This window comes from Fusarium pseudograminearum, chromosome 1 (genome assembly GCF_000303195.2).
Source record: "Fusarium pseudograminearum CS3096 chromosome 1, whole genome shotgun sequence".
Classification (NCBI taxonomy): Eukaryota; Fungi; Ascomycota; class Sordariomycetes; order Hypocreales; family Nectriaceae; genus Fusarium; species Fusarium pseudograminearum.
In genome coordinates this window covers 8,755,483-8,782,529 of record NC_031951.1, presented here as the reverse complement: position 1 = coordinate 8,782,529, position 27,047 = coordinate 8,755,483, and the positions used below count along the sequence as shown (strand labels likewise).

At 48.9% G+C, this 27,047-nt stretch overlaps 14 protein-coding genes across 14 annotated transcripts; 5 read left to right on the top strand and 9 right to left on the bottom strand.

Annotated features, from left to right (window-relative positions):
- Positions 1 to 288: 288 nt before the first annotated feature.
- Positions 289 to 1,258, bottom strand: FPSE_06492 (uncharacterized protein; the record flags this gene model as incomplete). The annotated part of the gene is made up of 2 exons (XM_009259610.1): positions 289 to 859; positions 942 to 1,258. The coding sequence occupies 2 exons, from the start codon at positions 1,256 to 1,258 to the stop codon at positions 289 to 291; spliced, it is 888 nt and encodes a 295-aa protein (XP_009257885.1).
- A 669-nt stretch (positions 1,259 to 1,927) lies between these two features.
- Positions 1,928 to 2,794, bottom strand: FPSE_06493 (uncharacterized protein; the record flags this gene model as incomplete). The annotated part of the gene is made up of 1 exon (XM_009259611.1): positions 1,928 to 2,794. The coding sequence occupies one exon, from the start codon at positions 2,792 to 2,794 to the stop codon at positions 1,928 to 1,930; it is 867 nt and encodes a 288-aa protein (XP_009257886.1).
- A 795-nt stretch (positions 2,795 to 3,589) lies between these two features.
- Positions 3,590 to 5,315, bottom strand: FPSE_06494 (uncharacterized protein; the record flags this gene model as incomplete). Its single annotated transcript, XM_009259612.1, has 5 exons — positions 3,590 to 3,934; positions 3,982 to 4,390; positions 4,439 to 4,525; positions 4,577 to 4,975; positions 5,029 to 5,315. The coding sequence occupies 5 exons, from the start codon at positions 5,313 to 5,315 to the stop codon at positions 3,590 to 3,592; spliced, it is 1,527 nt and encodes a 508-aa protein (XP_009257887.1).
- Positions 5,316 to 6,981: 1,666 nt separating this feature from the next.
- FPSE_06495 (uncharacterized protein) lies at positions 6,982 to 7,479 on the top strand (the record flags this gene model as incomplete). The annotated part of the gene is made up of 1 exon (XM_009259613.1): positions 6,982 to 7,479. One exon carries the CDS (start codon positions 6,982 to 6,984, stop codon positions 7,477 to 7,479), a length of 498 nt encoding a protein of 165 aa, XP_009257888.1.
- A 570-nt stretch (positions 7,480 to 8,049) lies between these two features.
- On the bottom strand, positions 8,050 to 9,348 carry FPSE_06496 (uncharacterized protein; the record flags this gene model as incomplete). Its single annotated transcript, XM_009259614.1, has 7 exons — positions 8,050 to 8,211; positions 8,278 to 8,537; positions 8,652 to 8,744; positions 8,823 to 9,032; positions 9,109 to 9,169; positions 9,225 to 9,232; positions 9,339 to 9,348. The coding sequence occupies 7 exons, from the start codon at positions 9,346 to 9,348 to the stop codon at positions 8,050 to 8,052; spliced, it is 804 nt and encodes a 267-aa protein (XP_009257889.1).
- Positions 9,349 to 9,965: 617 nt separating this feature from the next.
- Positions 9,966 to 11,057, bottom strand: FPSE_06497 (uncharacterized protein; the record flags this gene model as incomplete). Its single annotated transcript, XM_009259615.1, has 1 exon — positions 9,966 to 11,057. One exon carries the CDS (start codon positions 11,055 to 11,057, stop codon positions 9,966 to 9,968), a length of 1,092 nt encoding a protein of 363 aa, XP_009257890.1.
- A 958-nt stretch (positions 11,058 to 12,015) lies between these two features.
- On the bottom strand, positions 12,016 to 12,954 carry FPSE_06498 (uncharacterized protein; the record flags this gene model as incomplete). Its single annotated transcript, XM_009259616.1, has 1 exon — positions 12,016 to 12,954. The coding sequence occupies one exon, from the start codon at positions 12,952 to 12,954 to the stop codon at positions 12,016 to 12,018; it is 939 nt and encodes a 312-aa protein (XP_009257891.1).
- Positions 12,955 to 14,513: 1,559 nt separating this feature from the next.
- Positions 14,514 to 15,622, bottom strand: FPSE_06499 (uncharacterized protein; the record flags this gene model as incomplete). The annotated part of the gene is made up of 2 exons (XM_009259617.1): positions 14,514 to 15,323; positions 15,380 to 15,622. The coding sequence occupies 2 exons, from the start codon at positions 15,620 to 15,622 to the stop codon at positions 14,514 to 14,516; spliced, it is 1,053 nt and encodes a 350-aa protein (XP_009257892.1).
- A 931-nt stretch (positions 15,623 to 16,553) lies between these two features.
- FPSE_06500 (uncharacterized protein) lies at positions 16,554 to 18,770 on the top strand (the record flags this gene model as incomplete). Its single annotated transcript, XM_009259618.1, has 1 exon — positions 16,554 to 18,770. One exon carries the CDS (start codon positions 16,554 to 16,556, stop codon positions 18,768 to 18,770), a length of 2,217 nt encoding a protein of 738 aa, XP_009257893.1.
- Positions 18,771 to 19,949: 1,179 nt separating this feature from the next.
- On the bottom strand, positions 19,950 to 20,303 carry FPSE_06501 (uncharacterized protein; the record flags this gene model as incomplete). Its single annotated transcript, XM_009259619.1, has 2 exons — positions 19,950 to 19,977; positions 20,224 to 20,303. The coding sequence occupies 2 exons, from the start codon at positions 20,301 to 20,303 to the stop codon at positions 19,950 to 19,952; spliced, it is 108 nt and encodes a 35-aa protein (XP_009257894.1).
- A 644-nt stretch (positions 20,304 to 20,947) lies between these two features.
- On the top strand, positions 20,948 to 22,168 carry FPSE_06502 (uncharacterized protein; the record flags this gene model as incomplete). Its single annotated transcript, XM_009259620.1, has 1 exon — positions 20,948 to 22,168. The coding sequence occupies one exon, from the start codon at positions 20,948 to 20,950 to the stop codon at positions 22,166 to 22,168; it is 1,221 nt and encodes a 406-aa protein (XP_009257895.1).
- Positions 22,169 to 22,398: 230 nt separating this feature from the next.
- FPSE_06503 (uncharacterized protein) lies at positions 22,399 to 22,974 on the bottom strand (the record flags this gene model as incomplete). Its single annotated transcript, XM_009259621.1, has 2 exons — positions 22,399 to 22,452; positions 22,501 to 22,974. The coding sequence occupies 2 exons, from the start codon at positions 22,972 to 22,974 to the stop codon at positions 22,399 to 22,401; spliced, it is 528 nt and encodes a 175-aa protein (XP_009257896.1).
- Positions 22,975 to 23,353: 379 nt separating this feature from the next.
- FPSE_06504 (uncharacterized protein) lies at positions 23,354 to 24,993 on the top strand (the record flags this gene model as incomplete). Its single annotated transcript, XM_009259622.1, has 5 exons — positions 23,354 to 23,366; positions 23,421 to 23,465; positions 23,514 to 23,952; positions 24,009 to 24,466; positions 24,518 to 24,993. 5 exons carry the CDS (start codon positions 23,354 to 23,356, stop codon positions 24,991 to 24,993), a joined length of 1,431 nt encoding a protein of 476 aa, XP_009257897.1.
- Positions 24,994 to 25,779: 786 nt separating this feature from the next.
- FPSE_06505 (uncharacterized protein) lies at positions 25,780 to 26,989 on the top strand (the record flags this gene model as incomplete). The annotated part of the gene is made up of 2 exons (XM_009259623.1): positions 25,780 to 26,748; positions 26,810 to 26,989. 2 exons carry the CDS (start codon positions 25,780 to 25,782, stop codon positions 26,987 to 26,989), a joined length of 1,149 nt encoding a protein of 382 aa, XP_009257898.1.
- Between the last annotated feature and the right edge of the window lie 58 nt (positions 26,990 to 27,047).

Here is a 27,047-nt window from a genome sequence, read left to right as displayed (position 1 = left end):
GAGCGTCATGGGTAGGTACGTACCTTGCTCCCACTTCCCACTTCTCCATGTGCATCTCCATGGAACATGTCCTTGTAACGGCTAAAATGGATGTTCCTGGCAACGCCACAACCTGTCAGTCAAACTGTGGCTCATTCACCTATATGCATTCATCAGATTGAATCAACGTCTTCAGTCTATGAGTTTCAATTGGTTGTACATTGCTTGTTTTCACATCCAAGTCTCTATACTCGGTCATTATAATACAATTCATCAACATGCCATGCCATGCCATACCCCACCCAACCCTTAGAAAAGAGTCTCCTCTGTGGCCGCGATCTCCTTCTTAACCTCGCTCTTAATCTTGTGCACACCCGGAACCCTAAAGTACAAACTAGGCGACTCGCCTGGCGCAAGCTGGTGGCTCAAGTATCCTCGATGCGCAGGGTCACGATAGTATTCGATATCCTCACGGCCAGTGGGGTCGGGTAGTCGGTATCGGAACGGTGCATCGCGGGCTGCAGCCAACACACTGTCAATGTGCTCCGCACCCTGGGGCAGAGGCTTGTCTGTGTTGACCGACTCGCCAGTCAAGAGTCGTTTTATGGCGAGCTTGGTGTAGTATCGGGTGAGGACCTTGCCGCCGGCGCCTTCGATAGCGGCAATTGCTGAGGCAGAAACACGAGAGACCATGACGTCGATGGGCTGCTTAAGAGTCTCCGCACCGCGAGACAGAATCTTGACACCATCCTTGAGAGTTCCAATAATACCACACTCGATCAACTCCTTGGGAGTAATCTGTTTGGTGGGGTCGAGTCGTCCTTGGTCGATCCAGGCCTGGATTTGATCGATGTTGACTTCCGACATTTGAGCGGCTCGGCTGCGGACTTGTTAGTCAATTGACCCTTTTATACCCCAAAAAACTCCATTTTCGTATCGGGAGATGATTGTAGGCGCCTCACTAATTGCTGAAACCCTTTCGACCGTGCTTGACGATCAAAGGTGTCTGTCCACCCTGGAACCATGGCTTGACCTTTCCGTGCTGCTTCTGACCCTTGTGACCGCGACCAGATGTCTTTCCGTGTCCAGACGAAGGACCACGACCAACTCGCTTCTTCTGGTGCATGGCACCTGGGGTATTGGCGAGGCTGCCGAGGATGGACGCATTTCGGGTCTGGAGCGAGAGACCGGCGAGGTAGGCAGTCAGCGACGATACGGGGGCATTGGCAGTCGTCCTGCAGCACAGCGGCGTGCTGAAGGAAGAGATTCGAGGAGGCATCGTCGTGGAAGGGGCGCCGTGGCCGTGAGTCTGGAGGTTGATGCTGGCGATCTCCAAGCGACAGTGACCAATTTTTTGGAGGTCCCGGCCTTAGCGCAAGAATGTCAATCCGGGGCAGTGGATGCCTGAGGCCACTCGCGACTCAACCTGAACATACTCACAACAAGTTTGGACTAAACATGATGAATTGTTGAAATTTTGGTAGATTGAAGACAATATGTAATTATATGGTCTCTGCTATACAACAAGGATTGTATATTCCAGTGGTTGTTCCTGATCGTCTGAGAATATACAGTCAATGGGCTAGGTGTACGAGGCAGACCTACATGCGAAAGACTCGAAAAACTGACATTGTCTTTGAGAGCAGTATTGTGAAAGTGAATAAGAATCATACAGGATATAGTGTACTTCAAAATAGTTTCAATTGACGTTTCTGCGTCTCCATGTCTCCATTGGTGCGTTTCCATTACCGTTGCACTTCTAACGTATATGAATCAAGTTGAAGACTGAGTATCTTGGGCGTCTTTAACTTGAGAAAACTTGCTCATGAATTCCAAGAGTGATTAAGTAATAACTATCATCCAATCTATAGCCATTGATCTACATCGATCTTATTACCCAGACTCCAAACTCCGTAACCACCCTAAATCTGAGAGCACCACCTATATATCACAACTCAACAACCCTCTCATCATCAAACCCCTTCGTATCCTCCAACGTAGGCCCCTTATACCCCAAAACATACCCCCTCTGATTCGCAACAACCCTCACACCACCTTTCTTAAACTCCGTCGTGAAATGTGTGTGTCCAAACATCCACACCGCAACGCCTCTCACAAACTCCCTCGCCTGGATGACATCGGTCGAAAAAGCAGTCTTGAACGGAGCGTTTGCATGTTCTGGCTTCGAAGACCCCGCCACGCAAGGCGCATGATGCGTCACTACCAGAACGGTCCGCTGGGATCCCGCTGGGAGATTACCAAGGCCTGTGATGGTTTCGCTGAGATACGCGAGATCGCGGGCGTGACACTCGTTGTGCTTGGCGACGGACCAGCCCGAGATCTTCTTGTAGTCCGAGACACGGAGGGTGATGGTCTCGGCTGCCGAAGGATGTATCTTGGACCATAACGTTGCACCGACGATTGTGAGTTTCGAATCAGGATCATCCCAGCGATTTCGGTCCAGGACTACAAGTTTTCCTTCCAAAATCTCCTCCTTCTCCAATTCTCTAGCCTTTGATATACCGTCTTCATAGCTCATCTCGTAGAACTCATGATTGCCGAGGACTAAAAAGACCTTTTCGAAGCGGGCTGTTTGGCGAGCGAGGAAAGGGAGAAACATGTCATAGTCGACCATGCGGCCGATATCACCGCCCAGAATGAGAAAAGGTGCTTTAACGGGAAAGTCGAACGTTGCGTATTGACGGTTGAGCTCCAGATGAAGGTCTGACATGATCTGCACTTTTCGACCGCATGGTTCACGGGGAGGAGCAGTAGGACCAAAGAGATACTCAGAGACACGATGCAATGTATCCATGATGAAGTAGAATGGTAAAGACACTTCTTAAGAGAGTACTCGATCGAAGAAGTATGAGTTTGAGAATGTTAGAGTCAGTCGCCCATCAAAACGAGGTGACAGGACTATATATCTGGCTAGGACTCAGTCCTTGTAAGGCAGATCAGGAACGGTGTGGGTCTGGCTGGAATTATGGTGTTCAGCTGAAGGCAGTGCTGTTAGTCAAGGGCCTCCAACGCCACGACCAACCAGTTTCTGGAAGTATGCCTACGCTACATGCTTGGTATGTAAGCCAGCAATACGTATATGCCAAAAGCAACCACTCGGGTCATGGTCTTCAATTAGAGTCCAGGAACGTGTAAGACAATATCCAAGCAGCCGTGAAATCTAGGAATGAGCGATCTCTCATCCTGAATGTATCATTAATACCGTGCATATACTCTCGGAATCTCTTGAGTACAATAACACATCATCTATTCGGACATACAAAGACCTCCCAAACCATATGTGAAGCAGATTCCACACAATGCCTGTACCATGTCCTGTATTACAGCGACAAACGAACATTCTGAACGAAGTGTACAGGCGAAAGCCCTGGAATAGCAACGACCGAATACTCTTGTGAAAACAAAACGCCACACCTTTCTTTTTTATCCTGTCCCCAAATGCGTAACAATCCCTGAGACCTGGTCAAATCGAAGTTGCTCATGCCCCTGAAGCGCCGTTGATAATCGAAATGCTCGAACATGGTGTCATTTACCAATCCATAGGTAGTGTACAAATACTGAAGCAAGCTTGAGCATTTGGGCGGGCGCCTTAATATGGATGAGCCCAGCCGCCAGCAACGTCAACCCATTCAGCCAGACAAGATCCTTCCTTGCCCTCAACATCGACGACATCTGTGTCACACCTGCAACGGCAGCCAATGCCACCTTCTTGCACGTCGTCCCATTGCTCCCAGTAGTCGTCTTCCTCGAATCGCTTGTATTCGGGGAATGTCGTCTTCTCGAGGTAAGGCTCACGAGCGAGCTGCTTGCCGGGTGCGTTAGCAGGACAATGCTGGATTGTCGTGTGCCGGTACCCAAAGTCTCGGAAGTAATGGATGTCCTGGGGTCCAAGCAGAGCGCCAGCGGCAAGGGAGTGGATGGGAGCATCGCCCCACTAAGGAATGTTAGCATTGTCACAAAAGGGAGCTTAGGCTTGCATACTCGTTCCATCCAAAAGCCACCACTGCGGTCCATCATTTCAAAGAAATCCTGATACTCCTTGCTGCGGAACCAGCTGAGTTTGGCAATCTCGAAATTGGACCAAAAATGGCACATGTTGTAGGCCTCTCCCTCCATTGACTCGGGGTCAATAGTGTTCTTCTTCTTCCCTGTGAGGGTATCCCAGAAACTGTTATCGTTTGGAGAGGTATCGCTTTCCTTGGGAGAGTCCTCCTCGTCATCCTCTGGTGGCTCGACAAACATTTCCCATAGGCCCTTGGATGTGATGTTATTGAGTCGCTTGTACGCGGAGGCATATCGGAAGATGTTGGGGACAGTCTCGCGAAGCTCTTTGACGGCAATTGTGAAGCCATATGTTTTGTTGTGTTCGATCATCTTTTGGAAGGGGTCGCTATTGCATGTTAGTAATGCATAAATCTTGTCGGTGGAACAGACATACTATGTGATGTCGCAGAAGTAGCTGATCTCAGGCTCGACTCGCCAATACCACTCATACTTGAGTAGTAGAGGATGGTTGAAGAAGAAGCTGCATGCGCTGTTAGTCACGTCGCTGAAGAGAAGAGTCACCTCAACTTACCCAGAGTAGAATCTACACATCTTGTGGTAGCTCTCCAGACCTCCGTACATGACAGCAGCATCACCCTGTTTGGCAATGCCCTCTTTGACAACCTTGGGATCGATCCAATCAGGGAACCCCCACATGTCCGGTCCAACCTTTCCAAACTCGACTTCACCCGAAGTGTGGTTTCGAATGGCCTCTTTGAAGTTTTCGTCGAAATCGCCATCATTGAGGAACACATAGGGGTAGTTGTACCACCTGTTGAAGTGTCTCTCGACCGACTTGATGGATTGCAACACACCATCAAGCTCCTTGTTTCTCGCCAATATCACAAAAGCAGCATTGGCTCGAGGTTTGCTGGTGTCGGGCTGGGCACAGCCCTCGACAAACACCTTGTCGTACTTTTCGCTGATTTTCCTTTTCTTTTTGTTAGCCAGGGGTCAGGCCGAAACCGGTGATATAAAACATACCGCATTTTAGGGGCAGCGCCTCCTGGTATAAGGAAACCCCTGCCGGGAGAACTGGGATGGCTAACGAAAAGAATAAAAATAAGGATTAAAACAAGCATAGGAAAAAAGATGACCACGCCCAGAGGTACAGAAATCGTGGAATTCCCCTTTAATCGTAGCGGTCTACGGAAGAATGCCATGCGATTGTCGACGGCCTTGTTGTGTTTGGAGTCTCGCTTCTCATCGAGGGGCAGTTGTAGGGGAGGTTTGCTGGGAGCCACCCTGGTGGCCCTTCTGATCAGGTCCATGGCGAGAAAGAGCCTACCGCGGCGGCAGGTTGTGTGATTGATGGCAATTGTAGTCGGGGGGACATGAAAAGCGCCGTATCGTGGCGCCTGCGACGGCCGTCGAGGACGAGGAAATAGGAGTTCGAGATGAAGGAGGAAGATGGATATTCGGCGGACGGGGCTATCGTAACTACCGTACGTATTCGTAGGTCGATCGATCTGGGGGTAGGGTGGGACCAAAAGGTTGGGAGAATTAGGTGCGTGCTGAAGACGCAATCGCAGTTTGGTTGAGTCGCTGAAAGAATAAACGGTCGTGGTATCGTTTTGTCGTGGCTCGTCGTTCGGATCGTGTGGTCCAAGCAGGTGTCATCACCTTAACTTAGATGGAAGCAAAAAGAGTGGCCGCAGCGCCTCGAGATCTTGAAAGGATTCTGGATCTAAGAGAAAGATGTACAGTGCAGATGGACAAGGGAACGTAATTAAGTAATGAGCGGCAGGGACCGACCACGTTCCCACGCCAAAGTCAAAGCTAGAGAGCAAAAGCCAAATCTTGGACCCAGCAAAGCAAGAAACCCAACTCACTGACGCGTCGACCAGCATAGATGGGACAGTGGGGCACAGACATGGAACTCCTTGGCGGTTGATAACGAGGGACAAAAACACAGTAGTATTAATATGGATAGGTAGGTACTTAATCACCAATGAAGAAGGGAGTGTTTTGTCTGACAGTACGGCAAAGCAAGGGCGATTAATTGTAGGGAAATGGAAACGATTAGATAAGACTGACTCTGATAAATGAGGGAAAGGTTTGGCTTTGAAAGGGATACCGCAAAGGAGGCAAAAGACAGGGACAAGATAGAGCACAGGTAAAGCATAAAGACGGGATGTCAGTAGTCAGGAGATTTCATCATGGGATGGGATGGGTAACCATGATGTGCCAGATTCAAGAGATTGGAGTAGGTAGTTGCAGTGACTGATATTGGCAGTTTATTTCATGCACCTATCCCCGTCCGCATTCACCTAAAATCCCGGGCCCGGGTGCCCTGGCCCAGCAGGTACACCCTATTAGTCCAGGTCATGGCTACAGGGGGGTCCATAGGCTCGACCGTACCCAATAGGCCGCCCTGCTTTTTTGGCCCAATCCAATCAGACACCGCAACTTCATCTAAATGAAAAGGGCGGAACATTCATCATGATCTCCCGGTCCGCGTCTTCATATTGGCCAAAGGTTTTCCCCTGTCAGGAGAAGCAGAAAAAGAAGAAAAGGAAGCCAAGGATTCGGTTATAATTAGGTTCTCACCACTTGACACTTACCGTAGATAGGTAGTTTCGATCTGCTTTGGCTTACAGTGGACCTGATATAAACCAGGAAATTCGGTTTCATCTAAATCCTGTATCTTGTCTTCCATGGCCAGGAAAAAATACATAGGTTTGGCACAAGTGCCCCACTCGCATTTGTGCTTGCATGCAGATAAACTATTCTTTGCCTAGAATAGCCTAGAGTGACTTTTGCTTGTTTATGTTTCTGGATCCAGATTTCATCGGAGGATCAAAAGACGGTATCGAAAAGCTGACAAAGAGCCGTAAACCAATCGCTGACAGCTTGAGAGAGCTGAGCCAACCACATCAAACCTACAGCTCACTCACACACTCACTCACGCATTCCATTTCATCCCAACTTTTCACTATGGCTCCTACTCCCAAGATCAACTCGAAAAACCTGTCGTACGACAATGCAGCACCGCCATTTCTCGCGGCTCTACGCGCCCAAGCTGCTGGCGCAACTGGTCCCGATCCACTCCTCGCTGCGCAACGGAGATCAGCCAAGAAGCGCTCCAGCAGTGAGGAAGCTGAAGATGTGCCGCTAGTCGTGGACGAAGACGGCAACGTCGTGAGTCTCGAGGTCGACAAGGACGGCATTGTCAAAGATGCCGGAGATTACGACACGGAGCCTGCGGCTTTGAAAGAAGCTGCCAAAGAGCCCGAAAACAAAGCTGCTATTGGAGGAAGAAAGCGCAAGGTTGGAAAAGTTGTTGGTGGTGATTCTGATGAGGCTAAGGCTGAAGGTGACGGGGAGGATAAGAAGACGAAGAAAGACGTTTCTGATAAAGATGCCGCCAAGAATCGCAAGCCGAAGAAGAAGGCCAAGAAGATTAAGTTGAGCTTTGATGAAGATGAAGGTTGAACGACGGTGGTGAGCATAGTAGCGTCACCTTTACTCAAGCATGCCACAGTCGTCCATCTCAGATGGTCTCCATGCTCTCACTCATACCGAGACGATGTCATTACGCCAACTCTATATCCCAGGACCTAGACGACAGGGAACTCGCAAATGAGAAAAGCAGGTACACGAAGACATACTAGAGCTTGTCTTCTTACTTGAGAAGGGTATACATATCCCGTCACATCATTTCGATTCGTGGCCTTGGTACTCCCTCGCATGAGAGCTACCATTGGCAGACTGTTTCAACTCAACCAACGAAATGACATCACAACCAAACTATGTACTGTGAAATATCCTGAAGCTCGAGAACTACTCCAGTACAGGTCCAATTGAAGCTTTAAATTAATTTCACATCTTGGAATCTGTTATATAGTCAACATCAACTTCTGCAAGCTAACTTAGTAAATTGACACAGGGAACAAGGCACCCTAATCTACACAAAATGGGTCCTCTTCCCGGGGCAGCATCACACCCGTCTAGTTTTCACTTGATGCTGCAGCCCAATCTCCTCAATGTCTCGGCGCAATGCATTTATTTGTATCGGTACTCAGGCTTGATGTAATCGGCAAAGGTCTTGGGCTCCTCAAACTCAGGAGGGTGGTGGTGGTGGTGATCGTCCTCAGGACCAACGTAGTCCATCTTGTAAACGCTGCCGCACTCGGGGCATCGCTCGATAGGGCGCTCGCGGGTGATCTTTAAGTCGCAAGGTCAGCAATTCAGTTCCATCCGTCCGGAGTCGAAAAAAAGGTCAAAACTCACGCCGAGCCAGGTAACACTGTGAGAGTCGGCGGGGAAACCAGTGCAACCAGCGAACTGCTCCTCACCAGCAGATCGGACCATGATGGGGTCCTTCATCGTTCCGAGGCGGGTGGCATCGAGAGGGCGCATGTCGAAAATGTCGACACCCTCCATCTTACCGAGAATCTCCAGACGCTCGAGACCGGTGGACTGCTCGAGATCGGTGGGGACGGTACCGGGGGCGGCACCAGGACCGAAGAGATCCTCCTCAGTTTGGATCTCTACAACGTGGAAGCTTTCGTCAGCGAGTGTTGCATATCACATCACGGTGCATCGACCGAGGTTACGGGGCGCGCCATTGAAGCTGTCGACGGCGCCGTTGTCGATTGACATACCCTTCAGGACCTTGTAGGATCCAACCTTCTTCTCGGCGGTGCCAGCAAGAGCAGCGGCCTGCTCGCTGGGGGTGGCAGGGCGGCTGGCATCACCTGTAGTCGGAGCAAAAACACTAGTCAGCCATCATACGACGGACACCATTGGCTGTGGGGAAAGAAAGAAATGCGTACGGCGAGCGACGGAGGTGACAAAGGTGCGAGCGACAGCAGGTCGGGCGGCGACGCGGCGAGCCGCGGTGATGGCAGAGCGTTGCAGAAACATTGTTGTTTTTCTTATCGGATCGGGTTTGCGCCTGGCAATGAGGATGACTCGGGGATGCGAGGTAGAGGGTGTTGTCGAGGGATTTGTGAGGATGGGCTGATTTGGGTCGAAGTTGGAACCTGGACCCATCCGGGCAACTCAATTGTCCAATTGAAGTTGCTGTATTCTCAGCCACGTGACCTTTCAAGCTCCTACTATAGTCGCTAAACATAGCGGATGTCGGAATCGTCATCAAAAGCTTCAAGAGCTCCAAAATCTATTATATTTATGTTAAAAAGATGCTAATGTAGGTCGAATGGATTGAGAAATACCTGATTATCTATAACCTGGTATTTTAATTTCCTAACACTACCTCCATATCTTATCTGCTTAACTATAAACTTTGTTGTCTTTTCCATCTCATCTCACTGCCGAGGTTCACTCACTGATGAACATTTGTCAATAATGAATTACATCATATTTAACGTGGTCCCAGAGAGAGACGCAGTTTGAAGATTAAACAAATAATCTCACAAATTGATCAACATCAATCAAGTAACGAAAGATGAGCCTGCGGTGTATAATATCACAACCCATCAAGGCGTCCGTGTAAGTGATGAACGAACCATAATCCAAAAATGCCAAAGTATCGTCTTCTCTTCTAGTTTATATACATACTTCGCAACGCAGGAGGATACTGACTCTGTTGAATCGATTCTGATGGTGAATATGGTCCTCCGAAGCTGATCAAAATTCAAAGATGAAGTGATTACTCACCAGTTGCTCCTCGATATTTGATAGTATATTCAGCAAGCAAATTGATTACGTTACAAAGTTTAGCTTTTTAACGAGAAAGCCATTAAATATCTGACTCGTGGGTCACAGTTGTGAGCTCATTTCTCAAGTGTATTGTCGCGGTGATGCAGTGGTTGTTGTAGCTGCTTCTCGTTCACTGCCCTAAAGAACGATAGGAACTATGGAATAAACTAACAAATTTGTTCTACACACTACGTTATTTTGTTTCTTCTACAAAAACAAAAAGAAGACTAGCGTTGACTTGTGAGCACTGCATACTACATAGCATCCCTTGCTAGATCCTCCATAATCTCCTTGGTTTCACTCTGCACACGCCTCACGATAACACCAGCATCCTGAACATCACGTACAAGCCCAACAGCCGCACCTGCATAAGTAGCCAACCTTCCCTCCGGACCCCAGCCCTTATCGCCAGACTTGACAGCTTCATCATGCCGCTTCTTGAGCTCCTCGAAATCAACACCAGCTTGATGATCGTGGAAGCTCTGGTTAACAATTCCGCGCGGACTATACTGCTCAGGCCATCCCATCGTGCCACGAAGATGGTTGTAGAGCATGGTTCTTGTAGTACACCGTGCTCCGTCTGTGGCACGTACGACTTCTTGTTGGTAGCCTCTGTTAATGCGTGCTTCGGTGGCTGCTAGGAAGCGTGTGCCCATCACTGCACCGGTGGCTCCAAGTGAGAGTGCTGCTGCGACTCCGCGACCGTCTGCAATGCCTCCGGCTGCGAATAAAGACATGCCGCAGTCTAGAACCTGGTCTTCGATTTCGGGAAACAGAGCCATTAAACCCAGTCCATCGGTGGCTCGGCCATGACCGCCTGCTTCAGCTCCTTGGATCACTAGGGCATCGGGGTGGTGTTTGCTTGTGGTGACTTCAACGCTCTCCTGTACGGTACCAATTTGAATCCAAACTTGAATGTCAGGGTAAGCTTCCTGTATCTGGAGCATCCACTCTTCCAACTCCTCTTGACCTCGTCGCGGCGCAAAGAGCCACGCTGCGCAAGGTTTGTGTTCTCGGACAGCTTCGACAGCTGATTTCAAATCACCATTCCATAGCTGAAAGCCGACGCCTATTGGGAGGGAATCGGAGGGAAATGCGGATGGCAGTGCTTTGGGAGGCGAATTGCGTAGCAGTTCCCATACTGTAGCTAGGTCCTTGGATGTGTCTTCGGGCTTTGCTCCAGGGCCGATGAACCCTAGTCCTCCGGCTTTTGAGATTTCTAGAGCGAGTTGCGGCCCTGACATCACGCGCATCGGTGCACCGATAATTACAGGTGAAGCTGTCCATGGGAACTGACTGGCAAAGCGAGCCTTACCGGCTCTGATAGCTGCTTGACGCAAACTCATACCTGAAAGGGTCAGTATAGATTAGACTTAGTAAAACAAATGGCTATAAATCGATCTTCACTTTACCTGCTTGTTTAATGGTGTAATTTTATAGCTGCGATATAGGAACCAATTGAGCTAGAGTAGTCTCAATTGCACGTGGTCAGAGATAGACGGTCAAGCTATTGCTATGATCACAAGTCAAGAGTATTCGATCAGGCAGTTTAAAAGTATTGAGAGAGCGTTTTCGGTGATATTCCGAAGTCTTATAAGCCGATTGTCTTTATCTCGTCAAGGCTTCAGACTTATTCCGACATACCCGATATAGCCAGTGTAGCCGACCTATACGGCGAGCTTACAAGAGTAACAAAATCGGTACTGAATGAATCCGTACAGCTATAAAATTAACGAATTGGGATTTCTCATCATCACTAGCGATATAGTTTGAGGACCACAAAGCCGCAGTGTCTGGATGATAACACACGATCATTCACAGGGACAAAGGCAAGTATTGCAACATTACCAGCATCATGTGAATGTTGAAAATAATTAACATTTCGATTGTACGAAGACCGTTTATTTTGATCAGAACTAGGATCCACCTCCCTAAAAGTACAGGCTCATAAATGAAGTATGAATGCGATCGTCTCAGTGGCGACCAAATAGTGGGAGGGAACAGTGTACCAAAATTGCCAGCTAATGCAGAATAAAACTGGTCGATATGTAGATCGATGTCTGCATGCGATGAATTCCACTTCCAAATGTCGACTTGCTCGCCATTGCAAGTCCGTCACCCAATCCGAATAATAGCTGGAGTAGAGGGCATATGCACTGAACAGTCATTGAGCTCAGTTGGTATAGACAAGATGAGTCTTTGGCTCCGCAACAAAATACCTGAATTGGGATGTATTAGCTGCCGAACAAATGGGTTGTCTTCAAACCACTCACTTTTGATCACCTTTCCAGCAGACATTCATAGTCAATGCTTGGGATCATCCAGTGAATTCTGGCGAGCTTGTTGTTGGGCTCGGAATGCGTTGACACCTCGGTATACGCTGGGCTGAGAAGATGCCTTTTGACGTTTCTCAACTCGCGAGGGGTTGACTGGTCTGTGAGTCAACGTGGATTGAGGCCTGGCTCTGATGCTAGAAGTGTTTGTAGAAGGGTTGTTGACCACCTTGCGTTTGTCGCTGGGCTTGCCGTAGCTGTTCAGACGGCCCTGATAACCAGCTGATCGAATGATGGCCGCGCGAAGCAGGGGATCATGATACGGACGAGGGGAAGAGGCTGTTCCAGGGCTCTCAAATATTTGAGAGATGATGGCCCGGATATTCTCACGACCACTCTGTGCCGCAAACAAAAGTTTCGGCTGGAGTTTCAACGCGACTCTCCATCTGATGAAATCCAACGGGTCCATAACAAGTTCCCCTCGATCTTGGAGAAACTTGAGATCCGATATCTTGCAGGCAAGTTTGTACATGATGTCCATATGGCAAAGTCCATCTGCAGGTAGATGGTGCTTGGACACCAACTGGTTTGGATGGTAGCTTGTCTCTGGGCCGAATATCTCTCTGATTTTCTTGTGCTTGCAGACGTTGTCAGAGTGGATTTTGAAGTCTTTGGCAGCACGTTTATCCAAAGGGTTGCGTAGCCGTCGCTCATCCGCCTCAGCTTTGGCCTTCTTCTCGTTTTCCTCCTGAGCGAAGAACGACTCGATAGTTTGCCATCCCGGCTTCCAATAATCGTCACTCTCAGTGATCTTGCGCACTGGAGTGCCGATGAGACATCTTGGCGAAGTGTAGGTCTGGCCATCAGAACTAAATGCAAACACCTCATCCGGTGACGTCTGCAGAATCCGATTGACATCTTCAGTGGTTACCGAACCAGAGTGCGACTGGGACCCGACATAGCCAGCCATCCTGCAGAACCGTGTTTACGTAGTAGTGTAATAAGTCCTGAATTTGCAGTTAGCATATACTCCAAGAATCAACCATAGAAAGCCTGCTTACAAGGAACTTGAGCGTCTTTCTACTCGAAGGTTAAAGATATGGATGACTTTGGGATAGCACGAGACTATATTCTGTCTCGAGGATAAGGGGGTGGTATGGATAAGTGTTGGGATAGCTGCGACGAAAAGGGGAATCAATATAGGCCAATAGCTGGAACACGGTGAGGAAAATGAATGCGGTGGTGGAAAGAATGACGAGAACTTGTTAAAAGCTTTATTCCTGCGCTGGTTTAGGGAAGCCAGTCTCGACAAAGGGTATCGTAATGAATCAAAGAGAGTACGCAAGCGCCTTGTGAAGCAGAAGGGATTAGCAGTGAAAATACATGAAAGGAAATGATATTTGGGGAAGATAGGTGATGGTCCGTTTGAAGGTAGAAAGTGGGAAAAGATGAGAAGTTTTGGCGGCACACCTTGTAAACGGTATGATTCGGTGTTGAGGATTAGTGGTGTAAGATGATTGATGCCTTGAGTAGGCGGATTAAACACGCACAAGTAGTGAATCAGTCTGTGGCATGCTCTAGCGAGATAGATAGCAATGAATAGAATGAAGAATATATCCTTCCTAATAACTGATTAACTTCTCTGTCTGCTATTAGTTTAGTAATGTTAGTAAAAGAGAAATAAAGAGGAGAGTAGGTAGTCGGCTTGCCCCTTTTTGATCCGATGCGGCATTTGAAGAAGGAGGTTCAGTGAATGGAGATGCGAAACAACGTACTGCTATCCGTATTAATTATCGGCAGGTGACACATGTCAAGGGGAACCACCAAACAAGCAAGAAGAGAAAGGGAAGTGTGCGTTTGTTCATACTTACCAGCTCTAGAGGTATGCTGGAAGTCTGCCCAAGTCTGAAGATTTAAGTACGAAGATTCATCCGCACCAGTGTTGCTTCCTTGTTTGTTATGTGCAAGGAGAAGATTCACATGAATGTAGGCGTATCGGTTTGTAAGTTCAGCTTTTCTTAAAATCCGAATGGTGTTGGTCAATAGAGCGCATGCCCAACGGTATATCATCCAGGGATATACCCAACCAGGCCTTACTGCTCTCGACTCTCAGCTTGCCTCACAATGGAACGAAATAATATACTGGAGTAGCTTCTTTTGCGACAAGCGATGATTCCTTAATTCAACGAATGGCAGCTTCTGCGCTGCAGGGGAAGGTTGTTTGGTGGGTTGAGACGATTTTCAACTTGAATTGTGCAATCCAGGAGAATGAGGAGAGGGACTGGAGCCTGGAAGCAAAGCCACGAGGAGGGACCCATTCCTGTTTGTGAATCACAAACGGAAGGCGCGGCCTAGAAGGGATAGAAGGACGCAGAACATCTCCCTTCCAGTTAATTCGATCCAGACAAGTTTTTATATTACCGACTGTAAGATGTTATGTTATCTCTGGCTTTGTAAACAATATCCTATATACTTGAAGCAATCAATATCAAATCACAAGGTTGGTGCTAAATCAGGCTACCATCATCTCTACAGCTTTGTCTCTCGCTCCAATTTCGTCGCCGTTGGCAATATGATACCATCCTGGTAGCCAGTCGCAACATGCTTGCCCTGTGGACTCCAGATCAAACTCTCCATTGCACCTCTGCCTGCGCTGAAGCGTGGCCAAGAAGCTTCTTGTATCCACCACTCACTGCCTTCCATGACAGCTTCTCCAGCGTTGACGTGAACGTAGAAAGAATAGCTGAGGCTTGCTGCGATGCCCAAGTCGTAGCCGTAGCCCAGGTGATTACCGAGCATGAACAAACTGTTACGGTCTGCTTCGAATGCGTGACACAGAATATGTGCATTGCTATCTTCTCTAGCAAGAGGTTTGAGTAATCGATAGTATATCAATTCTCTCCGCTCCGGTATTTCTTTGTCGGCGTTGAAAGAGGACATGTCGACTTTGTACATGTCCAAGATAGGGAATGCCCCGTGGCCTTCGTTCGGGAACTTTGCTTTCAGGGCGTCAACGTCAGCTTGCGGACATGGATCCCATCCATCGGGATTTCTTGAAGAAAGAATGTCCTTGAATCTCTCCTGAGGCGGGATCCCTTGCACTTGGTCGGCACTAAGAACTGGTCGTTTGAAGGTGACAATACTCGTTAAGCAAGGGTTGCTTAAAGACACTTCAGAGTCTGACTCAGGAAAAGGTCCTGATGGGTTTGTCGAAGGTTTTGTTGGTTGACGGGCATGGACGAGACGTGTAGAAAATGAACGGCTTGAATGAACTTCTGATACATCAAGGATGAAAGGTCGATCCGAAAGTCCCGGATTGGTAAAGACAGCATGGATAGACTAGATAAACACTGTGAGTTCCTTCTTCGGACTGAATGTAAACAAATTCAACGCACATGAATGCCTCTCTTGTTTTCAACCGGTTCAGTTTCATCTTCTTGTTCAACGACACGAGCTGCTGCGAGAGGGGCTTGTGTATACACAACAGCGCCGTACGCTCCTCTTGTAATCTTGGGCGGCGGAATACCGATAGCATCCCATGGAAGTTCTTGGCCTGGAGTCCAAGCTGGTTGACGGCTTATGAATCTTTGGGTGGCCTGTGGTGTTGAGGTGTTGTCTGGAAGTCTGGATAGTTCCATTGCTTCTTGGAAGGATAACCGCTTCCATTCTTTTGGCGCTGTCATATCTCACAGACAGAGTGTCGAATTACCGTTACAAATGACTCAAGTATTACTTGTGTTCGTTCTGCAGTCTATTTCGGACTCCTTGTTTGCGCGCCGTTTAGTTGTCAATGCTATCTCACAGCTGACGATGCCGAGGTCCACCGACCGACTGACGGCAATCCGTTACCGCGGGTCATTTTGTTGATAGTATCGCCGAAAAGTGACAACATTCATATCATCGTTAAAGTCGGCTGCAATTCTCACGAGAAAGACAGGAATACGATTGAAACAGCATTGCGACTCATTCTTCATCGCCTAGATGCGCTCCTGATCTCAGGATTTGCTGTTGGAAGTCAGTGTCCAATCCATACCAAGTAAATGGAATGGCAGAATCTGAGGATCGCTTCTTCTCACTCTCATTCTCACACACTCTCAAATTTCAACAGCAGCAGTGGCAATTTATCAGGTATTCTTCCCAAAATATTCATGGCTCATCAGCATGCTTCATTATGTGACTTGGACGGATTCGCTGTAGGCGCATTCCCATACACAAGCCCACTCATCATCACTACCGAATAAAGCATCATGAATGCGAGGTACTGAGTACCTCTTTGACCAATCACCAAGCTCATGGCTGTTTCCTTTGGCGTTTCACAGGGGGCTTGTGGTTGCCTCAAGCCTAAAGTTACAGGCCTGGAGCTAGAGCTAGAGCTAGCTGGAGAGGTGCATGCCAGGATCAGAAGCTCCGATGAAGTCATGACGTCGTTATCATCATCACTCTCGAAAGATATGAATCTCTCGCTCTCGCTTTCTTGTCTGTCACAGCAACCACACTCAAGAAAATCAATCACAAACTCATCAAATCCAATACATTTAATTCAGGCAATTAACGCCTGCAGCTGTCAAAATGCTGTCATGCTTTGGCTGCGGTAATGACCGTGAAGAGGCAGAGCGTGAGCCTCTTCTGCCGCGTTACAATGACGACACTAGCTTGCAGACGCGACTGCATGAGAAGCTCCATACATATCAAATGCTGCGCGCCATATCAAAGGGTTATATGCCAAGCAACGAGCAGCTCATCATTCACTTGCGAACTCTTCTCTCCGCCCAAATCTTAAATCCAGAGCGACAGGAACTGAGCCCTTCAGGTCGAGCTCTCATCAGAAGCATCAAGCTGTGGCTCACCCAGTTCATCCAAGTCCTACAGCACAAAAACAGCAAAGATCAAATCCAGGACTTCATCTGGTACCTCACCAAGGCACGTCTGGATGTTGATGTTGCACACATCGAGCAGAGAGCTGCTAGAGCAAAGGTTCGAGCCGATGCTGTGGCTACCTACAAGAGCTTACAGACTGTTGGGTCTCTGCTCTTGACTAACTCCGACTTCCGAATCTTTTTGTCCGACCTCAGCACTGTAGGAAGAGAGGTCCTGCGAGATACTGCCTTTACCTTGTCCGACGTCTCTAAACAAGCTGGCGAGGCCATCAAGCCTTCCAAGGAGGAAGAAGAAGCTCTTAAGAATGCAAACGGCCATGAAAAGTCCCCTTCGGACCAAGATCTCAAGAATGAAGTTGCAGACGTTGGTGAAACTGTCAAGGATAGTGCCCTTGAGGTAGCCGATGGGGCAGCACAGAGCATCAAGGAGCACGTTAAAGGCGATGAAGGCGATGCCCTTGTCAAGCGTCTCAAGAACACTGTTTTGAACCTTCGCAAGCGAACAGACTACAAGGAATCCGTCTCGACGCTGTCGCTCCTCATTCGACGTTACCTCCTTGCCTACTCGCATGCAGCCGCTGCGACAGTGGAAGCGGTTGAGGGGGACACCAGACCCAACCCAGAAGCCGACAAGGCAGTCCACAATTTCTGGTTGTTCGTCACTTCTCTCGGCAAGCGTGAACATTGGGACAATGTCCAAAAATCCTTCGATGCTGTCATCGATGACGGAAAAACTGATCCCAACTTTGATGAACTTGTGAAACAAATTGGAAACATGGTACAAGATATGCTTAGCGATCCTGAATTTTTCGACAACATCGAGGAGAGATTCCAAACCTTGCGCAAAAAGTCCAACGAATTGACCGCCAAGTCTTCGATTAGAGACGACCTTGATTCTCTATTGTCCAGCCTATATGCAGCTTTTCGATCAATCTTGGATGATCAGGACATAAAGCAGCTCCTTCACACAACTGAGAGAGTTGCGCTCCTGCTTTCGCCTGCTGGAGAGTACGCTAACAGCGACCTGGTTACCGACACCATTAACATCTTTGTTCCTCTTCTCGTCCAAGCTATCCAGTATATTCCCATTCCACGTATCGAGGTGTCTGCTCCTGCAATCGACCTCCTGCTAGAGAATCTGATCCTCGAGCCTGGCCGTACAGTCAATGCTAGCTCATTCTTACCCTTCCAACTCAACATTTCAAGCTACAATGAGGTTCAGGTGAAGAAGGCGCTTCACGGAACACAATCCACCATGACCTCCATGATGAAGGTTACCGTGTCTGGCCTTTCTATCGCTGCTGATGATCTGGGCTACTGGTTCCGTCTGCACTCTGGTCTTCTCCGAATGGTCGACCAAGGCATTGCTGGATTCCACCTCGACAAGCGCGGTGTTGATATCACTCTCGACCTAGAAATCGGCAAGGATCGCTTGGAACAGATTGTGTCCCTGCGCAACGTCAAGGTCAACATCCATCACCTCAACTACACATTGAGCAAGTCCAAGTTTGCATGCCTGGCTTGGCTCTTGAAGCCCTTTATTCGACCCATCGTCCGCAAAGCTCTTGAGCTCAAAATTGCTGCGGCTATCGCTGAAGGCTTGCATTTCTTGAACAGAGAAATGCTCTATGCAAGGGAACGCCTCCGAGCTACCCGCATTGCAGACCCCAAAGACCTCTGGACCTTCACTCGAGCTATTGCTGCACGTCTTGTTCCAGCGCCTGATCCTAACATTGACGCCCGGGTTGGTGTCCAGGCAGGCCAAGGTGTCTTCCAAGGGCGTTATGCTCCTGGAAGTCTGGTCAAGCTTTGGGAAGAGGAAGGCAGAGATGCAGAACAGAAGCTTTTTGAGTACGAGCAAGGAGGATGGAAGAATGACATTTTTGACGTTAGCACAAGACGCGTTTGAGGTCAATTTATGGTGCACGGTGTACGCTACGCTCGTTAGCTGGTTTACGCAGGCAAGGCATGCTGGAGTTACTGGAGTTAGTCTTGAGGATGCCATGGAGTTCAAGCAAAAGGCAGCGGTTCGGATGGCGTCGGGTTAAACAAATCATTTCCTATTATTCGATGGTTCAGTTCAGGTGACTGTGAATTGATGTTAGTACATGCTTCCGGATTTGGAATGCAGCACTCAACAAACACCACGAAACAGCTAGTTCTTTGCTGCATTGGTGGCGGAATTGGGCAACGTATCATACAAGATCGACATGTGCATTTTGCTCCGATCGTCTCAGCGAGCATAAAAAACACACGGATGCTACGGTACAAATATGTACGCGTGTGCATTTGGTATTGCAGGATGTGATGTCTCATTATAACCCCAGAAATAGCGACCGCCTTTTGTCAGGCCTTGAGGCTGAATCCCCAGACTCACAGAGCAGAGACAGGCGGGGGAGCAAACAAGGAGGGATGGTCTTGGATCTGCAGGTTTACCAATGGAGTGGTTTCATCAAGCCATGAGGTGGGCAGCCTGGCAGTCTAGACTTGTTGTCTGAGCATCATTATTACGAGGACAGGCCATCCATCGAGTGTCATAAGCAACAGTAGTATGGAATTAATTCCATACATAATCGAGAGGAAAACTCGGTCGACTGTTTTAAGCAGGTCGTAAAAGTAATAGTATATGATCTGACCAGGGTTCATCATTCGCTTTGTTGAGAATTCCATGCATGCATCATGCTCAAGACGTTTTCTCATGAGACTAATAGTAAACAACCAAGTCCAATTAGTAGTACGATCAAATCTCTCGGATTACCTCCCTTGGTTAATAACTGGTGGTTCCCCCCCTTTCCTGGTCCGACCATCCGAGTCTCAGCCAACGAAAAAGCAAAAAAGCAAAATTCTCCCTGTCCTTGATGATCCTTGAACACTTCAATTCAACCGCCTGACTGCACCGCAGCGGGGATCCCCGGCCTTTGCCTCTGCCCTTGACCTATGATATGCTGTGCAACCGCTGGAAGCTCCCCGGATGGCTTACCCCGGATGTTCATGGATCCTGGTTTATTCTTCTTCCCTGGTGATGTTTGTGCTTTTCCGTTTGGTGATGGAGAGGCTGTGAGAGTGCAGGTCTAGTCTAGACTACGCTTTACCTATGTCTCTCTCTTGTGCTCGGTCTAGAGAAAGGTATAGTCTTGCACAGAGTGAAACCATTGCAGGCTGTAACTAGTTGCTGAATGATGGGTACGCTATAGTGTGTAGCTTGGGTTGTGTGCAAGGTACGTGTTAGTTTAGTTGGGTTGTTTCGCCCCGGATTTTCCATCGAATTGGTTCAGCGTGATCCTTGCTGCAGGAGACTAGGCTAGACTAGTCAACCTCTGTGCATAGTGACTGAAATGTAATGATTTACGCTACTTACTTACGCTATTGCTTGACCTGAAGAATCTCCCGACCACGACGATGGGTGATGGGACCCTTTCCCCTCTTCTTCTTTACTAGCCATTCTTATTCTGGTTTTCTCTTTCTTCTTATCGTGTTTAGCTTTCTTTATCTTTTATTTCTTGTGAGAGTACCTAATAGAGATATTGCCTAAACAAAAAAGACTTTCCCCTCTCGTCTCATCTCATCTTACTCGTTACACTTCGGGGATCTCGCCTAGCTTCGGTCGCGGCTTTAGGCTCTCCCTCGTCCCCCCCCCCACCTTCGCTTGTCAAGCATCACGCCAGTTGCTCCCAGCTTCCGAAGCTCTGTATTCTTGGAGAAGAGGAGCTTTTTAAAGAAGAGACGTGACTTGGGGAGAATTGGCCTAGACGAATGGCATTGGCCTGTCGTGGATTTGCTGCCAAGATTTGGTCGACCGGGTTGCATTAGTTCGGTCGAACTTACAACTACAAGCATTACGCATCACACCCAAATTGGGATATCATATACAACCCAAATCATTACCTATTGATCAAGTCGGTTCGAAATTCCAACTTTGGACTCCTTTTGGGCTGGAATCTCTTATTTTCAACCACAGACCCGACTCTTCCCATCGACGTGGAACTGGACGCAGGCCGACTGGTTAAAGCGGATGGATAGAACAACGCAACTTTGAAAGCAAGCGGAGCTTCTTCCTCCCTCCCAGACGAAGTGAAAGGTGTGGTAATGGAGGTAGAGGCAAATGCACAGAGCTCAATCAATCTGCTTGAGCCGTGGCGCTGCCATGCAAAAGGCGGTTGCCACGATGATCTTCCTGTCTCTCCACTCGATCTCTCATCCGACGATTTGAACCAGGTACCCCGATGTCCTGGTCCGGATCCTTTGTTCGAGGCATTAATGGGAGATGCAGCATACCGTGCCCTTGGCAAGTCAGAGAGCAGCGAGGCTACTCAGGGGAAGAAAACAACGAGGTCCAAGGCGTGGATATCGCAGACGGAACCCGAAACATCAACCGGTTTCTCTTTTCCTTCTTCAGACGAAGCAAATACGAAATTTGGTCCTCTCAGTATTCAGATTCGACCGACATCAACAGTTTCCCAAGGAATTAAACGAAGACGCTATATATCCGATGTTGATGGCTTCAACACAGGCGACTTAAGTGTCAAGAAACGTCGACTTCGTGCCGACCTCATCACCAGCCGTCTCTCACAACCATATTCTCAACCCGCAACACACATCCTTAACAGAGAGGGTCAAGAGGCTGGTGACAAACGGTTCTTGAAGATGGCTACCTCGGTAGACATGACACGAAGAATTGCACATCTCCACGCAACATCCTTTCTGCGCTTCTCATTAATGAATTGTCTAAGGCAGAGGCTGAGCCAAGAACAACCTGTACGGAAGCACGAGCAGGAAATCGCGGCTATAGCATCAAAGGTTACAAGTAAATCTAGCTTGAAACCTCCCACTCTGCAAGATTTAGCGGCGAGTAGATCCCTTAGGATCGCTCCTACATGCAGCGGACTTGCTGGACCTCAAGGTCTCATCTCGTCAACAAAACCACAACCGAACCACCAGGCTCCCAAGTCGTTCCAGCATTCTAAACCCACATCATGTCGACTATCAAAGCCAGCAGCACTGCCACTTCCAGTCGGAGACGTAGCCGCAACCAAGAAACGCACATCACCACGACTCTTCCCCATCCGGTCTCCCGAGCTACGGCCGACCATACATGTACCTCCGCTGGATGATATGGAAGAGGACAGTTTCGCATACATGCACCCAGCATATGATGACTGGGATGATGCCGGTGATGATCAGGACAGTGTATACTCTGACTTTAGTGTCGTGTTTGGGCAAAATGGCGAGAATAGTAACGAGGAAGAAGACAGATCGTACGAGGAATATCTAGATGAACTTGACGGCATATGCTGGATGTCTAGATAGTGGCACGATCCGTCAGAGTCGATTCGGAAACCATGTATCAGAGATATGTAATCTTTACAAGTATGGCATTGGCGGCGAGTTATTCTTAGTTACATTTACAACAGCGACATTAGAAGCGCTCTCCGGCTTTTAGGCTTGGAGCGTTATACAATGTTATAAATGGCTTTCATTTATAGTCGACTGTTAAATACCAGTAGAAATCAGATTGTTCCTGATAACATTGGCTGCGTTTACAGCTTTGCATCCTGTTTCGAGGCTCTATCTTTTGCGATATCGCACATTGCCTAGGCATAAAGTCAGCAAGAGAAACGCAATACGCATATCATTCATACCTGCAACGCCTCATCGACCTCTTTTGAAAAGTCACCCCTTGAGATTCTGGCCTTCATATTCTCCATGATCTCCGGTCTTCCTCTCCCGTTCACAAAGACGACATAACGCAGTCCCGGGAACTTTTTCTCATATTCCTGGTTCAGCTTAGCCAACTCCTCGCCCTGGCCTTGCAAATTAGCCTGCTCTGCTGCTGACTGTGCAGATTCGACCTTTTTGGCTCCCAAGCGCGGATGAGATCCAAGAATGGAGAGGAGAGTCTCATCTGGTTTGGTTGGAGAGCTAGAGGATGCGAGTGAGACGAGACGGGATCTGCAAGCGTCGATGAGTTCAGGGTAAGATGTGTACTCTGAGTCTCTTAGGACAGGGATGAGAGTTGAGTGAATTGCCGGACTTGGTTCGAACAGGAGGTCAAGAGTCTTGATTTGCTCGGCTTCATTTGCAATACGAAGCTCTTTGGGTGGTAGGAGAGCCATGGTGGGTGTTGAAGCTGGTGGGTTGACAGCCAATTATCACGAGGTATTCACTTGTAATATAAACAAGCATAAACTTGATAGATGATCACCGAAATATCACTATTGACACTACACCCTCTATATCGGACTCCGGAGACATGCGAAACTACTATTGCCGGTCCTCCCCGAGTTGAGACATGCATGAAGATGATGGCTGATAAGATACGGATATGACGAAGGTTGCTTATCTTATCACCCCGTGATTCCAAAAGCTCTGGTCAGTGCACCGGCAAAATCTCGACTAGGCGATTGTCGTCGCAACAGAGCTTCTAGACGACGAATTGCGCTTTACCTGACGACAAGCAATTGAAAGCTCCACGAGCTCAAAATCGCAGTCGCCATGCTTTGTGGAAGTAAGTTGTTCACGCTCGCCATCACAAGCTGACGGTATACTAATCGCTTGACAGTTTCTGGAGAGGCTCCTCAAGAGCCCGTCGTGTCTAAGAAGTCCGGTATGTTGTATCATCAATAACATCAACGCGGCAGCTAACATGCCCCAGGTGTTGTCTACGAGAAGCGCCTTATCGAGCAATACATCAACGAACATGCCACCGAGCCCGATTCTGGAGAGGCCCTGACCGCTGATGATCTCCTCCCTATTCATTCGTCGCGTATCGTCCGACCGCGTCCTCCTACCCTCACATCCATCCCAGCCCTCCTCGCGACCTTCCAGAACGAATGGGACGCGCTCGCTCTCGAGACCTATAACCTCAAGGAGCAGCTCGCGCGCACCAGAGAGGAACTCGCCACAGCATTGTACCAGCACGATGCTGCCGTGCGAGTTGTTGCACGACTCACGAGAGAGCGAGACGAGGCTAGAGATGCCCTGAGCAAGGTCACTGTGACCGGGGGTGCTGTCGATGGTGATCAGATGCAGGTTGATAGTGCGGAGAAGCTGCCACAAGAACTTATCGAGAAGGTGGACGAGACTCATCAGACGTATGTGATAAATCGACAAGCACGCAAACATCAAGGCAAGCTAACATTGGATATAGACTATCAAAGGGTCGCAAGAAGCGTCCTGTCCCCGAGGGCTGGGCTACCGGCGAAGAGATCTCAGCTTTCGAAAGCGCGACTACCTACTCACTCCCTGTTCCTGATGCCACAGCTCTTAGTGTCGGAGGAGTTAACGCAGCTGTCGGAGGTCTGAAGGGCCAGGCCGTTATTTACTCTACTACCGAGGACAAGGTCGAGGTGTCGATCCCCGTGGAGGAGCCCATTACAGACGCTGCCTGGGCTGAGAACCGTGTTATCTTTGCGACTGGCCAAGGAAGCGTCAAGGTCTTCGAGGAGGGTAACCAGGTTGCTTCTTTGAGCGAGCATGCCGGTGCTGCTACCGCATTGAGCCTCCACCCCAGCGGTGAGATTCTGGCTTCCGTCGGTACGGATAAGAGCATTGTATTTTACGACTTGGTTGGACAGAAGCGCGCTGCCCGTGCTTACACCGATGCTGGTAAGTTCCATAACCCATGGCACATCAATGGTTTGCTAACATGATTTCCAGCTCTTACCGCTTGCGCATTCCACCCTGATGGCCACCTCTTTGCTGCTGGTACTACTTCTGGTGAGATCAAGCTCTTCATGACCAACACTCTCGAGCAGGCTGCTTCCTTCAGCCTTGGTGCCCCTATCCAGGCTCTTACCTTCTCCGAGAATGGCTACTGGTTCGCCGCCACAGCCAAGGGACAGACCATGGTCACCATCTTCGATCTACGAAAGGAAGGGGACGCCGCCGTGGCCAAGGTTCTCGAGACCGGTGGACCTGTGCAGTCTCTGGCCTGGGACTACAGTGGGCAGTTCCTTGCCACCGGCGGCGCTGCTGGAGTGACTGTGCAACAATTCACCAAGTCCACCAAGAAGTGGACCGAGCCCGTGAAAAACTCCACACCTTCGGTCTCGGTTCGATGGGGAGAGTCTGCTAAGCAGCTAGTGACAATTAACGGAGAGGGTGTGGTCAGCATACTTGGTTCAAAGGAATAGACAATGGTGAATTTAGACGAAACTACGCACTCAAAGGAGACGGCTGGATGATTCCCTGGAATTCCTGTATTTATAAAGACCTGCGACAATGGGTCAGAGCAAAGCACAGAAGGTGTTTGAAAATTGATAATTAAGGGTTTTGTTTAATTGGATAACATGATTGTTTACTTTTCTAAATTTAAAGTCAACAAAGAAACGTCGTTCAAAATATGAGCCTCAAAGCGTGAATAAATAAATGGATGCCCATAGTGGAGCTCAGGCAGGCGCCCATCATTTATCCCCCTGTACAGCAGTCCTTAGTGGGGTAATCGGCGCCAGCGCAGGGTCGCTGCGCGCGCTAGCTTGTCGTCACATGGGGAGGAGCCTCCAGTTGCATCGAGTATCAAACGGGCAACAATTCATTTTCAACTTCCTTTCTACTCACAGCCCAGGCCGGCCAACTTTGATGCTTACCAACATATCGCCCCAGGCCCCTTTTAAACGCCTCTCATTAACACGATACAAATGCTTATGAATAATTTGCACATAAGTTTACACCACAGATGATATATTCTGGACCTGCTGGAATAGGGCACCGGGACGATTCAACCCTTGAGCTAATCGCCACTGCTTCCCGTTCATTACACATTTCGCGCCGCATACCACCTACGATACACTGTGCATTCGACCACTTACCAAGCGCATGTTCTGTGAATTCGATATAGTGGATCATTCACTACGTACCAAAACTTCTGCTATTACACCCTCGATATCACTCACGCCAAATTCTCCTCCATCTGTAACAACATGGCCGAAAACAGTGACGACTTCCTCGAGATGCTGGACGATCACCAGTTGATGGAGCTCGGGGTTGGTCTTGATTCTCCGGCACCTCAAAACGATCCCGAGCCGTCTCTATTTCTTCCCAGCCCTTCAGCACCTCCTGCAATATTTGCTCCACGCCTACGCGAACGCAGAATCGCTCGCACAAGTCCAGGATACGCGAACGCTCATCCACATTCAGGTCGCCCGGCCAGATATCCCCGAAGCCGTGCTCCTCTACCACAACACCCCGATCCCCATCTGCGCAACATACTGGCCCCGGAGCCACCTCAGCAAACACCCGTCATCGACCTCACGGAAGAGCCCGATTCTCCAGAACTATCGCGGGCGAGCGCCCTACCAGCACAAGCGGCACAGAATGTAAGGAATCCACGCCGAACGAATTCGCAACGCATATCGCCCCCTCAACTAGCAAGAACGGATGGGACATTTGTTGGTCGATCAGCCAACGTGATTGATCTTACTGTGGATTCTCCCGAGGAAGAGCGACCTCCCCGAAATTATACACATCCTAGACGCATGGTTCCGAGTCCGGACGATCTGATTGAAGTTGAAATAATAAGCCAGCGACAAAATCTGAGTTCGATATCGAACTATACCATTGGGCCTTTCAGGAGATTGGCTGGCATTATGAGTACCGAGATCATGTTCAACCCGCCCAATCTCGATATTTCGCGTCCTGCATTTGCTCGCCAGCCTAGTCCCAAACCACGAATGCCCACGCCTCCACCAGCCCGCGAAGGCTTCACCCGCAACACCTGCACCGATCCCGAGAAGGAGTCTGAGAGCGTGGTTATCTGCCCAGCATGTAACGAGGAACTGGCCTACGACCCCACAGGAACTGTCACGCAGAGCTCAGTTGGCACTGCGAAAGGAAAGCGCAAGCGAGCGCCTGGAGAGCATCATTTTTGGGCTTTGAAGAAATGCGGCCATGTAAGAAGCCTGGATATTCATCCGGGGATCTTGCTGAGCGCATAAACTAATAAAATCACAGGTCTATTGTGCCGATTGCTTCGAAAACAGGAAGCCTACCAAGACGAATCGCGATGGTGTGGGCTTCCGATCCCCAGATACAAGGCCACCACACGCTGTGGGAAACGATCTCCGGTGTGCTGTGGACGATTGTGATACAAAGGTGTCTGCAAAGACAGAGTGGGTCGGGATTTTCCTTTGATCAGTTGTTGCTGATTATCTCCTTTTGGGTTTGGGGGATTGGGGGGGGGAACCTAATA